At 53.2% G+C, this 13,911-nt stretch overlaps 1 protein-coding gene across 3 annotated transcripts in view; it reads left to right on the plus strand.

Annotated features, from left to right (window-relative positions):
* CEP135 (centrosomal protein 135) overlaps nucleotides 1-13,911 on the plus strand; it is a 196,679-nt gene that overhangs the window by 82,182 nt on the left and 100,586 nt on the right. For all 3 annotated transcript variants that reach the window (XM_075347063.1, XM_075347062.1, XM_075347061.1), the window contains one exon: nucleotides 12,768-12,918. In XM_075347063.1, the coding sequence (XP_075203178.1) occupies nucleotides 12,768-12,918 (151 nt within the window). The remainder of the gene's footprint in view (nucleotides 1-12,767; nucleotides 12,919-13,911) is intronic.

Consider the following 13,911-nt stretch of genomic DNA (forward strand, 5'->3'; position numbering starts at 1 on the left):
TTTGTATACTCAGTTCTCATCCCCAACAGTACTAAGAGTGCTAAGGCTCACATAGTCTATTATTCAGCCTGCACTGCCTGCCACCCTGAGCTACCACGTAAACACACCTCTTCTCTCTGTGAGTCCTGTGCCCCTATAGCCCCCCAAGACACCACCGCAGCAACCGTCAGCCCAGAGCCTAGGGCTCCCAGCCCACCGCAATGGGCACAGTTTCTGTCCCAATCCATGGAAAAACTGTCACAGAACCTGGTGCTGGCTATGCAATGTCGTCCTCCACACCCTTCTGGGCCCCTGGACGGAACGCAACCTGAGGGTACCCCTATGGAGGATTCTTCTGAGGTAATCCGGGCCCATGCTTCACCGGTTGCAGGGATCAGAAAAAGAGCACACGGCCGTGTGTCTCCAGCACTCTCTCATGGCCCCCATGGCTCTCCCTCGGGAGAACATAGGGCAGGCTCTCCCACACGCTCCACGGCTTCTGAAGAGCTGAAGGAGGGAGAATGCTGTTTGTACCAGGATGATTCCTTGGTTTCACCCTCCCCAGATGATCAAACTGCAATAGACTCCCTTATAGCAGCAATCAACCAAACTCTGCATGTGGAGGATCCCCCATCCACTACCACTGACCATGTGGTCTCCTTTAAGAGGGCAAGGAAACCCCAAAAGGTTTTCGCTGATCACCCAGAGTTTCAGGATATCCTCACAAAGCAAAGGGAGAAGCCTGACAGGCGCTTCGGTAACCGTAAACTCATGGAGTCCCGGTACCCTTTTGCCTCACCTGCCCCTAAGGGCTGGGCCGATCCGCCCTCGGTCGACCCCCGGTCTCCCTCCTTGCCACAAAAAACGCTCCTGTCTTTACCCGATGGTTCCTCCATCAAGGACCCGACAGACAGACAGGTGGAGCACCTCGCCCGCTCTGCCTTTGAGGCTGCGGGTTCCTCCCTCTTGCCCTCCTTTGACTCTGTGTGGGTCGCAAAGGCGATCTCGGTCTGGGCAGAATCCCTTAACACTTCGCTTGAGGAATCCCAGTTCCCTCATACCGTCACAGAGGTAACAGCTCAAATTGCCGCTGCGGCGGAGTACCTCATGCAGGCCTCCATTGATGCTGCTACCTGCGCAGTTTTTGCCGCCTCAAATACCGTAGCCATCCATAGAGCTCTCTGGCTCCGACAATGGCGAGCGGACTCTGCGTCCAAGAAGTCTCTCACGGGCCTTCCCTTTTTTCCAGACCGATTCTTTGGCGAACGTCTGGACAAGCTAATTTCTGATGCCACAGGAGGAAAAAGTATCTCCCTTCCCCAGCTGAAGCCCAGAACGACCTTCACCAGACGTTCACAGTCCTCATTCCGCTCCTTTCGGAACTCATTTGGTTAGTCAACATCCCGCGCTGTCCCCACCACTAGCTGCGGACTACGCAGGGACCGACCTTCTCAGCTCTCTCCGAAACCCACTTCGTCATGGTAGCCTAGACCGAAACAGTCCAGGACTAGGGAGACTCGTCCACGACGTTTTCCCCCCTCATGACTCCTTCGGCGTCCCGGAAGACAAACTCATTGTATGAGGTCGACTGCGGCTCTTTCAACACATCTGGGCTCCCGCCTCAGACGACAAATGGGTGCAAGACCTTGTGTCTTCCGGTTACCACATAGAATTTCGGACCCGACCCCCAAGTCTGTTCCTTCTCTCAAACCCCCCAAAGACTCGAAAACGACGCAAGGCCTTTTTCTCAGCAATCCACTCGCTCCAAACAGCATGAGAGATAAAACCCGTCCCGGACGACGAGAAGTTCAGGGGTTTTATTCCAACCTCTTTGGGGTCTCCAAAAAGGATGGCTCAGTTCGACCCATCCTGGACCTCAAATACCTGAACAAACATGTGCACGTACGGAGATTCAGAATGGAATCCCTAAGGTCCATTATTGCATCCATGGTCGTAGGGGAATTCCTCGCCTCCATAGATATCAAGGACGCGTACCTGCACATACCCATCACCCAGATCACCAAAAGTTCCTCCGCTTCGCAGTTCAGGACTCCCATTTTCAATTCATAGCCCTACCCTTCAGCCTTGCCACCGCGCCAAGGGTCTTCACCAAAGTCATGGCGGCCGCCATGAGTGTCCTTCACGCCAGGGGAGTAGTCGTTCTCCCTTACTTGGACGACCTCCTCATCAAGGCCCCCTCCTTCCGCGACTGCTCAACCAGCGTACAGATCACCGTGGACACCCTATCCCGCTTAGGGTGGCTACTGAATCTAAACAAATCATCCCCGGTCCCATCACGATCCATCACCTTCCTGGGCATGTCCCTGGACAGCCGTCGGGGCTTGATCTATCTCCCTCAGGACAAGGCGATCGCTCTTCCACAAGCGGTACGCTGCCTTCTACGTCCTCCATCTCGCTCCATTCGATTCAGCATTAAGGTGCTCGGCAGGATGGTGGCGGCTATGGAGGCAGTACCTTTTTATCAACTGCACCTCCGCCCACTGCAGCTAGCCCTTCTAGCTGCCTGGGACAAGAGCCCCTTCTCCCTGGACAAACATCTTCACCTGACGCCTTCAGTCAGGTATGCACTCCGCTGGTGGCTTCGGCCCTCATCCCTATCGAAGGGGAGATCTTTTCTCCCAGTGAACTGGCTGGTCCTGACCACGGACGCCAGTGTACCGCCTAGGAGGCTGGGGAGCAGTGTACCGGCACCACACTGCTCAAGGACCTTGGACGCCCCAGGAGTCTTCCCTACCCATAAACATCCTGGAAATCCGCGCGATCTTCCTCGCGCTCAGGGCGTTCTGCCCTCTGCTAGCGGGTCGTCAGATTCGAGTCCAATCGGACAATGCGATAGCTGTAGCCTATATCAATCGGCAGGGGGGCACCCGCAGCAAAGCGGCTTATCTCGAAGTCCCACAAGATCCTCAGCTGGGCCGAATCTACGGGGGTCAGTGATATCAGCGGTACACATACCGGGAGTAGAGAACTGGGCAGCAGACTTTCTAAGTCGCCAAGGCCTGGCCGCCGGAGAGTGGTCTCTCCACCCAGAAGTGTTCCTACACATCTGCACTCGCTGGGGTACACCAGACGTGTATCTAATGGCCTCAAGGTTGAACGCAAAGGTACCCGCGTTCATAGCCAGGTCACGCGACCCGCAGTCCATCGGCGCGGATGCTCTAGTCTGCTCCTGGCACCACTTCCGCCTGCCTTACATATTTCCACCTCTACCCCTGCTGCCGGGGGTAATCAGGAAGATCAAGGCAGAGGGAGTCCCGGTGATACTGATAGCACCGGACTGGCCCAGGCGCGCCTGGTACGCCGAATTAGTACAAATGCTCGCAGACGTACCGTGGCGCCTTCCAGACATCCCAGACTTGCTGACCCAAGGGCCCATTTCCCATCAGAACTCCAAAGCCTTGAAGCTGACGGCATGGCCATTGAGACCTGGGTATTAACAAGAGCGGGATTCTCCCCCGCGTTTATCTCCACCATGATCAGCGCCCGAAAGCCTGCTTTATCCTGCATTGACTACTGTACGTGGAAAATCTTCCTTTCAAGGTGCAGGGAAACTAACGTCCAGCCTATGCCTCTTGCCATCCCCAAAATTCTCGACTTTCTGCAGTCTGGCTTGCAAGCGGGGTTGGCTCTCAGTTCCCTTAAAGGGCAGGTCTCAGCGCTCTCAATCTTCTACCAATGTTGCCTGGCTCAAAAACTGCAAGTCAAGACCTTCCTCCAGGGCGTTTCCCATCTAGTTGCCCCGTACAAACGGCCGCTGGACCCATGGGACCTCAATCTCGTTCTGGACGGTCTCCAGAGGTCTCCCTTTGAACCTCTCAAGGAATCCTCCCTTGCTCTTCTGTCCTGGAAGGTAACATTCCTGGTGGCAATTACGTCCATCAGACGGGTTTCGGAGCTGGCAGCACTCTCTTGCCGTGAGCCTTTTCTGATCTTTCACCAGGACAAGGTGGTTCTGCGCCCCCTTCCGGATTTCCTTCCAAAGGTTCCTACCCCGTTTCATTTGAACGAGGACATTGTTCTGCCTTCCTTTTGTCCACACCCAGTTCATAGGGTGGAAAGGTCTCTGCACTCGTTAGACCTCGTCAGAGCTCTCAGATATTACATATCCAAGACAGCCCCCTTTAGGAAAACGGACTCTTTGTTCGTCATTCCTGAGGGGCCTAAGAAGGGACAGGCAGCTTCAAAGGCAACTCTGGCTCGCTGGATTCGCTCTGCAATCCAGGAAGTCTACCGCTTGCAACTCAAGCCCATTCCTAGTGGGCTGCGGGCTCATTCCACGCGAGCAGTTGGCGCTTCGTGGCCATTCGGCATCAGGCTTCAGTGGAACAGGTGTGTAAGGCTGCGACCTGGTCTAGCCTACATATTTTTTCAAAGCATTACAGAGTCCATACCCAGGTTTCAGCTGAGGCAAATCTGGGTAGGAAAATTCTGCAAACGGCAGTAGAGCACCTCTCTCAGTAGGCGCTCCAGGCTGTCTGGGACTGGTTCCTAGTCCTTGGGTTGTGTTGTCTTCTTTTATTTTTCCCACCCATGGACTGCTTTAGGACGTCCCATGGTCCTGTGTCCCCCAATGAGGTGTCAGAGAAAAACGGATTTTTGTGTACTCACCGTAAAATTTTCTCTTCACCATCATTGGGGGACACAGCACCCACCCTGTTGCCCTGTTGGGCCTTGGTTCTCTCAGTACCTTATTTGTTATAACTTTTTTTCTCATGTTCCTCCGTTGAGAAGTTTTTACTGGGTTTTTTTTTCTCCCTACTGCTTGTGTACTAAAACTGAGGTTGCCTGGCCCGGCCAGGGGGTGTATACTGCAGAGGAGGAGCTAATGCTTTTTGCATCTACTTAGTGTCCTCCTATGGATAGGCAGCATAACACCCATGGTTCATGGTCCTGTGTCCCCCAATGATGGCTAAGAGAAAACTATTTTACGGTGAGTACACAAAAATCTGTTTTCAGCTCTTTCCACAGATTCATGATTGGATTCAGGTCTGGACTTTGACTTGGCCATTCTAACACCTGGATACGTTTATTTGTGAACCATTCCATTGTAGATTGTGCTTTATGTTTGGGATCATTGTCTTGTTGGAAGACAAATCTCCGTCCCAGTCTCAGGTCTGTTGCAGACTCCAACAGGTTTTTCTTTGTCGCTCCATTGGGAGACCCAGACAATTGGGTGTATAGCTTCTGCCTCTGGAGGCTACACAAAGTATTACACTTTAAAAAGTGTAACCCCTCCCCTCTGCCTATACACCCTCCCGTGGACCACGGGCTCCTCAGTTTTATGCTTTATGTGGAAGGAGGCACACATCCACTCATGAATTCTCAGACTTATTTATGTCGGTTGGAAGAAAAGAGGACCCCCACGGGGTCCCCGGCATGTTCCCTTCTCACCCCACTATGTCGGCGGTGTTGTTAAGGTTGAGGTACCCATTGCGGGTACAGAGGCTGGAGCCACATGCCGTCTCCTTCACCATCCCTTAGCGGCTCTGGGAGAAGTGGGATCCTGAGCGGTCTTCCATTTGCTGGGACCGTGCTCCATCCGCAGCCCCTGAGGGAACCTGCCGGACCGGAGCCTCTTCAACCCCAGGGACCGGGCCCTGCAACTTAAAGGTACTCTGTATCCCTGTCGGGGATCGTACAGAGAGCGCACCTTCTTCCCGGGAGCCGCGGTAGTTTTAAAACTAAGGAGGCCGGTGGACTTCTGCGCCGACCGTGCCTGCTTGTCGGGCGCGGCCTCAAATTTAGTCCCCGGCTTCACCGCGGCCTAGTCGCAAAAATCCCGCCCCGGGCCTGCCTGTCAGGGGTAAGGGCGGGTTCTCCGGCATGACGTCGGATGTGAGGGCTGGAGCATCCTGCATGTCTTCCTCCCCGCTCACTGACCACTGTGGGGACCCCAGATTCCCGCTCTTGGCTGGCGCCGCCCTCGGCTCCACTCCTCCCCTGAGAGCTCCGGCGGCCATTTTCTGGCATTCTGCCGGTGGATGCTTCTCAGTGAACAGCTCAGCAGCTCCGGGGGATCCAAGGCAGGGAATCTGGAGGACACACTCCGCTCGTTAGCGGTCGGTAAGCCACACCGGTCACCCGGTGCTGGCCCCCCTGGGGTGCCGGTATAGATATATATATCTATTGTATAAATATATATATATATGTATCTGTTCGGTCAGTCCGTATACCTTGGTCCCTATATACCCTCAGTTGGTCACTCTCCTAGGAGACAACAGCATGTCGTCCACAAGGAGCAAAACTGCTAAGGCACAGGTTTTTTTCGCGGCCTGTACCTCTTGTGGGGCTATGTTGCCTGCGGGATCCACGTACCCTCACTGTGAGCAGTGTTCGACTCCTGCAACGCTTGCTCAGCCGGAGCCTCGGGCACTGGTGGGCCCCTCGGCTCAGGTAGACCCCCCTGCTCCCCCTGAACATGCAGGGACAGAGTCACAGGGGTTGGCCTCTTTTGCTGAGAAACTCTCTCAGTCCCTTTCTCAATCCATGGCACAGTCTTTTTACAAATGGTCTTCTAGGCTCCTGGAGGCATTGCAATCCAGACCGGACCCTTCACAGGCACCGGTTCCTGTTAGCTTGTCTCCTCCAGGCCCCTCTCGGTCCGCGCCGCAGCGCGCTCCCAGGTTGGCCCCTAGGTCTCAGGCGGAGGACTCCTGCCCGGACCGCAGTCCCAGACCGGCAAAGCGGTCTCGCTGGAACTCTTCCCCGTCTTCCTCACGCTGCTCGGAGGACTCTCAGGAAGACGAGGCGGATGTGGGAGCTCAGGGCTCTGACCCTGACTTCGCCCTTAACCTTGATACACCTGAGGGGGATGCCTTAGTAAATGATCTCATCTCATCCATCAACCAGGTGTTGGATCTCTCTCCCCCGCCTCCTCCTGTGGAGGAGTCTGCTTCTCAGCAGGAGAAACACCAGTTTCGGTTCCCCAAGCGTACGCGAAATACGTTTTTTGATCACTCTAACTTCAGGGATGCTGTCCAGAAGCCCAAGGCGGTCCCGGACAAGCGCTTTGCTAAACGGCATAATGAAATGCGTTATCCCTTTCCATCTGAAGTTGTTAAGGGCTGGTCTCTCTCTCCCAAGGTGGATCCGCCAGTCTCCAAATTGGCTGCTAGATCCGTTGTGTCTGTTGCAGATGGCTCATCCCTGAAGGATGCCACTGACAGACAGAGCTCTTGGTGAAGTCCATCTATGAGGCCACGGGCGCGTCTTTCGCCCCGGCCTTTGCCGCTGTGGGGGCTCTCCAAGCGATCTCGGCTTGTCTGGCTGAGATTAATGCTGTCACACGGAATTCTGCTCCGCATGTTTCGTCTTTGACTTCCCAGGCATCTGCCTTTTCGTCCTACGCCATGAACGCCGTCCTGGACTCCGCTAGCCGGACGGCTGTAGCATCCGTTAACTCCGTGGCAGTCCGCAGGGCCATGTGGCTGCGCGAATGGAAAGCAGACTCTGCTTCCAAAAGGTTCTTAACTGGTCTGCCTTTTGCTGGCGACCGTTTATTTGGCGAACGATTGGATGAGATTATTAAGGAATCCAAGGGAAAGGAATCCTCCTTACCCCAGTCCAGACCTAAGAAGCCTCCGCAACGAAAAATACAATCAAGGTTTCGGTCCTTTCGTCCCTCCGCCAAGCCACAATCCTCCTCGTCCAACAGGCCGGAGAAAGGCCAGAGGAACTCCTATGCGTGGCGGTCCAAGTCACGCCCCCAAAAGGCCGCAGGAGGCACTGCCTCCAAGACGGCCTCCTCATGACTCTCAGCCTCCCCTAGCCGCATCCTCGGTTGGTGGCAGGCTCTCCCGCTTTGGAGACGCCTGGTGGCCACACGTTCAAGACCGATGGGTGAGAGACATTCTGTCTCAGGGTTACAGGATAGAGTTCAGCTCACGTCCTGCGGCTCGTTTCTTCAGAACCTCCCCGCCCCCCGCTCAGGCCAATGCACTTTTTCAGGCAGTGGACGCTCTGAAGTCAGAAGGTGTTGTGATCCCCATTCCCCCTCAGGAACGTGGTCGCGGCTTTTACTCCAACTTGTTCGTAGTGCCCAAAAAGGACGGGTCATTCCGTCCCGTTCTGGACCTCAAGCTACTCAACAGACATGTGAGAACCAGACGGTTTCAGATGGAATCTCTCCGTTCAGTCATCGCCTCGTTGTCACAAGGAGACTTCCTGGCATCGATCGACATCAAGGATGCTTATCTCCATGTGCCGATCGCACCCGAACATCAACGTTTCCTGCGTTTCGCCATCGGGGACGAACACCTCCAGTTCGTCGCATTGCCCTTCGGCCTGGCGACAGCCCCACGGGTTTTCACCAAAGTCATGGCATCCGTCGTGGCGGTCCTACACTCTCAGGGCCACTCGGTGATCCCCTACTTGGACGATCTCTTAGTCAGGGCCCCTTCTCGGGTGGCGTGTCAACAAAGCCTTACCGTCGCTCTGGCGACTCTCCAGCAGTTCGGGTGGATCATCAACTTCCCGAAATCCAAGTTGACACCAACCCAATCACTGACTTACCTTGGGATGGAGTTTCACACACAGCCAGCGTTAGTCAAGCTACCGCGGGACAAACAGCCTTCTCTGCAGGCAGGGGTGCAATCACTTCTTCGGAGTCAATCACACCCCTTAAGGCGCCTCATGCACTTCCTGGGGAAGATGGTGGCAGCTATGGAGGCAGTGCCGTTTGCACAATTTCATCTACAGCCGCTCCAATGGGATATTCTCCGCAAATGGGACAAGAGTGCGGCTTCCCTCGACAAGAACGTCTCTCTTTCCCTCGCGACCAAAACATCACTTCAGTGGTGGCTCCTACCCACATCTCTGTCGGGAGGAAGATGATTCCTACCCCCAACCTGGGCTGTGGTCACCACGGACGCGAGCCTGTCAGGTTGGGGAGCGGTTTTTCTCCACCACAGGGCTCAAGGAACCTGGACTCCGACAGAATCGTCCCTTCAGATCAATATTCTGGAGATAAGGGCAGTATATCTAGCCCTATTGGCTTTACATCGGTGGCTGGAGGGCAGGCAGATCCGAATCCAGTTGGACAACGCCACTGCCGTCGCCTACATCAATCACCAAGGCGGCACTCGCAGTCGTTTGGCCTTCCAGGAAGTCCGGCGGATTCTGCAGTGGGTGGAAGACACAGGCTCCACCATCTCCGCAGTTCACATCCCGGGCGTAGAAAACTGGGAAGCAGATTTTCTCAGTCGTCAGGGCATGGACGCGGGGGAATGGTCTCTTCACCCAGACGTGTTTCGGGACATATGTCGCCGCTGGGGAACGCCGGACGTCGATCTCATGGCGTCACGGCACAACAACAAGGTCCCGGCCTTCATGGCACGGTCTCAGGATCACAGAGCTCTGGCGGCGGACGCGTTAGTGCAGGATTGGTCGCAGTTCCGACTGCCGTATGTGTTTCCCCCTCTGGCAATGCTGCCCAGAGTACTACGCAAGATCAGGTCCGACTGCCGTCGTGCCATTCTCGTCGCTCCAGACTGGCCGAGGCGGTCGTGGTATCCGGATCTGTGGCATCTCACGGTGGGTCAACCGTGGGCACTTCCAGACCGCCCAGACTTGCTGTCACAAGGTCCGTTTTTCCATCTGAATTCTGTGGCCCTCAACCTGACTGTGTGGCCATTGAGTCCTGGCTCCTAGCGTCTTCAGGGTTATCTCAGGATGTCATTGCCACCAGGAGACAGGCCAGGAAGCCAACGTCCGCCAAGATCTATTATAGGTCTTGGCAAATCTTCCTGTCCTGGTGCACTGCTAACGGTTTTTCTCCATGGCCGTTTGCCTTACCCACATTCCTTTCATTCCTTCAATCTGGAGTGGACAAGGGTTTGTCCCTCGGCTCTATCAAGGGCCAAGTGTCGGCGCTCTCCGTGTTTTTTCAAAAGCGTCTAGCCAGGCTTCCGCAGGTCCGCACGTTCCTGCAGGGGGTCTGCCACATAGTTCCACCTTACAAACGTCCGTTGGAACCTTGGGACCTTAACAGGGTCCTGACGGCTCTTCAAAAGCCGCCTTTTGAGCCACTGCGGGATGGCTCTCTCCCGTCTTTCGCAGAAGGTGGCCTTCCTAGTGGCAGTCACGTCTCTTCGGAGAGTGTCTGAGCTTGCAGCGCTGTCATGCAAAGCTCCCTTCCTGGTTTTTCACCAGGATAAGGTGGTTCTCCGTCCGGTCCCGGAATTTCTCCCTAAGGTGGTACCCTGATTTAGATGAAAAGGGGATATCTCCTTGCCTTCCTTTTGCCCTAATCCAATTCACCAGTGTGAAAAGGATTTGCACTCTTTGGATCTAGTGAGAGCACTCCGGTTCTACGTGTCTCGCACGGCGCCCCTGCGCCGTTCAGATGCGCTCTTTGTCCTTGTCGCTGGCCAGCGTAAGGGCTCTCAGGCCTCCAAGTCAACCTTGGCTCGGTGGATCAAGGAACCGATTCTCGAGGCCTACCGTTCTTCTGGGCTTCCACTTCCTTCAGGGTTGAAAGCCCATTCTACCAGAGCTGTAGGTGCGTCCTGGGCTTTGCGGCACCGGGCGACGGCTCAGCAGGTGTGTCAGGCAGCTACCTGGTCTAGTCTGCACACTTTCACGAAGCACTATCAAGTGCATACCTATGCGTCGGCTGACGCCAGTCTAGGTAGGCGAGTCCTTCAGGCGACGGTTGCCCACCTGTAAGAGGGGGCCGTTTTTCGGCTCTTTCGATTGAGGTATTCTTTTACCCACCCAGGGACTGCTCTTGGACGTCCCAATTGTCTGGGTCTCCCAATGGAGCGACAAAGAAGAAGGGAATTTTGTTTACTTACCGTAAATTCCTTTTCTTCTAGCTCCTATTGGGAGACCCAGCACCCGCCCCTGTGCCCTTTGGGCTAGTTGTTCTTTTGTGTACACATGTTGTTCATGTTGAATTGTTCTTATGGTTCATGGTCTTCAGTTCTCCGAACATCCTTCGGATTGAATTTACCCTAGACCAATTTATAAGTTTTCTCCTTCCTGCTTTTGCACCAAAACTGAGGAGCCCGTGGTCCACGGGAGGGTGTATAGGCAGAGGGGAGGGGTTACACTTTTTAAAGTGTAATACTTTGTGTGGCCTCCAGAGGCAGAAGCTATACACCCAATTGTCTGGGTCTCCCAATAGGAGCTAGAAGAAAATGAATTTACGGTAAGTAAACAAAATTCCCTTTTTTTCAAGAATGGTCCTGTATTTGGCTCCATCCATCTTCCCATCAATTTTAATCATCTTCCCTGTCCCTGCTGAAGAAAAGCAGGCCCAAACCTTGATGCTGCCACCACCATGTTTGACAGTGAGGATGGTGTCTTCAGGGTGTTGAGCTGTGTTGCTTTTACTCGAAACAGATCGTTTGGCATAGTACCCAAATAGTTCAATTTTGGTTTCATCTGACCAGAGCACCTTCTTCCACATGATTGTTGTGTCTCCCAGGTGGCTTGTAGCAAACTTTAAACAACACGTTTTATGGATATCTTTGTGAAATGGCTTATTTCTTGCCACTCGTCAGATTTGTGCAGTGTACGACTGATTGGTGTCCTATGGACAGACTCTCCCACCTCAGCTGTAGATGTCTGCAGTTCATCCAGAGTGATCATGGGCCTCTTGGCTGCATCCCTGTCAGTCTTCTCCTTGTTTGACATGAAATTTTTGAGGGACGGCCGGGTCTTGATAGATTTGCAGTGGTATGATAATCCTTCCATTTTAATATGATCGCTTGCACAGTGCTCCTTGGTATGTTTACAGTTGTGGAAATCTTTTTGTAACCAAATCCGGCTTTAAACGTCTCCACAACAGTATCACGGACCTGCCTGTTGTGTTCCTTGGTCATCATGGTGCTCTCTGTGCTTTAAACAGAACACTGAGACTATCACAGAGCAGGTGCGTTTATACGGAGACCTGATTACACACAGGTGGATTATATTTATCATCATCAGTCATTTAGGACAAGATTGGATCATTCAGAGATCCTCAATGAACTTCTGGAGTGAGTTTGCTGCACTGAAGTAAAGGGGATGAATAATATTGCACGCCCCAATTTTCAGTTTTTTTTTTATTTTTTACAAAAGTTTAAAATGAGCAAAAAAACTCGTTCAACTTCACAATTGTGTCCCACTTGTTGATTCTTCACTATAACATTAACATTTTTATCTTTATGTCTGAAGCCTGAAATGTAGGAAGAGGTTGGAAAATGGGGGGTTGAATACTTTAGCAAGGCACTGTACATAGGCTGCTAGTCTAATACAGCATTGTGCACACAGTACAGATTGCACATGCACTTTTGTTAGGCTGGATTCATTGCTGCAGCTCTTATGAGTTCCCAATTGAAGCAAGCAGCTCATACTTAAATTAAATATCTTTATTTAATAGTTATTTGCATTTTTGCTGTTCGTTAGGTATTCTGCAGATCCCAGAGAATCCCAGTCATCTCACACTAAGCTCAGTAAGAGGTTTGACACTACTTTTTATTGATGGCTTATCATAAAAATAGGAGGCCATCAATCTCTGATCTGCGCCAGGGGGTGTAACACCTGGCAGGTCATCGTATGTTACCGGAACACAGCAGCTGTGTCAAAACTATAGTGTCAGTGTCCGGGTACTATAGGTCCGCCACCTACTCATTTGAATAGGGGTGGATCGACAGTACCCAGCCGCAGCCACCCTTATGATCAGATATTATCTTATTTTAAGGCTAGTCCTTCACTAAAAAGTAGTGGCCAACCTCTTTTATGAACTTGCTTTCTACACAGAATTTTGTTTTTTTTCTTTTTAGGATGTAAGCACTTGTGAATTTGAAAAGAATAAACTTGCTGATGAGTTAGAAACCAGAAAGGATGAGAATCGCAGAATAGAGTCGCTCCTGAACCACGCAGAGAACGAAAAACAGCGGCTTTTAAGTAAACTGGAGACACAGATGGTTACAGGTGAATATTTGGAGCAGTCGCCTCTCCTAACAGATCTTGTGTTTGTTCTTACATGGTCTTATGTTTACGTGGTGCATCACGTAATTGGTGTCCAGTGATCAATAACGGAGATCTTCCTTTGTGTGCATTTGTACCACCCCCGGGCGAGCAGCCGGGCTGCTGCCGCCGCTCAGATCCGGATCCGCGGTGGCTCATGTGGTCTCCGGACCCGGGGGTCGCGTGGCCACTCGATTAAAAGAAAGGGGGGAGATATGTACAGGTGGATTTTAAAAAGTTCGTGACGCCACCGACAGTGCGTGGTAATGTGAGGGAAGCTCGTTGACGATGGTGTGGCAGCCTGATGTTTAACTCCTCCGTGGGTAGGGGATTTGTGTCCCGGGGCCCGTTGGTGTAGGATGGTGTTTGGGTGCTGTTGGGGGGATAGGTGCAGGGTTTTACAAGGTACTCACTCAGTCCCAGAATAACCACACCGACAGCTTGTAAACTAAAGTTCTGATCACCACTGTAGTTTACGGGGAGCACGCCTGGATCAGTGTCCCTGGTGGTGTTGTTGGTGGTCTGTGGCCCCATCTCTGGCACCTTAGTCTCAATTGGACCCGTTGGTATGAAACTCTCCGGGTCCCGCTCACCCGTATGGCTAACAGAGTGAGCTTACTCTCAGGGTTCACGCGTAGGATTTCTTTGGACTGTAGTGGGAAAGTCCTATCCCATCGGTGCGCTAGTACCCCGATTTTGGAGCGGGTTGGGGATGACACTTGAAGTCTTCACCCCCATCCGGTAAATTACCGGAATGCGTGAAGCTACTTTCCGGCCTAGGATCCACGTACCCCGTCGTGCCCTGGCCTCTGCCCGGTGATAGCTCAAGGCCGCCAGCTGCCCTCCTCGGCAGTCCGTGCCCCTTGACAATGTCCCCTGCGACCGGGTTCCAGCTCCTACCAGGCCCAAACCAACGTCTGCTACCTAGTAAACAGGAGCTCTTCTCCGTGGCCTCTC

Source organism: Anomaloglossus baeobatrachus, chromosome 1 (assembly GCF_048569485.1).
Source record: "Anomaloglossus baeobatrachus isolate aAnoBae1 chromosome 1, aAnoBae1.hap1, whole genome shotgun sequence".
Classification (NCBI taxonomy): domain Eukaryota; kingdom Metazoa; phylum Chordata; class Amphibia; order Anura; family Aromobatidae; genus Anomaloglossus; species Anomaloglossus baeobatrachus.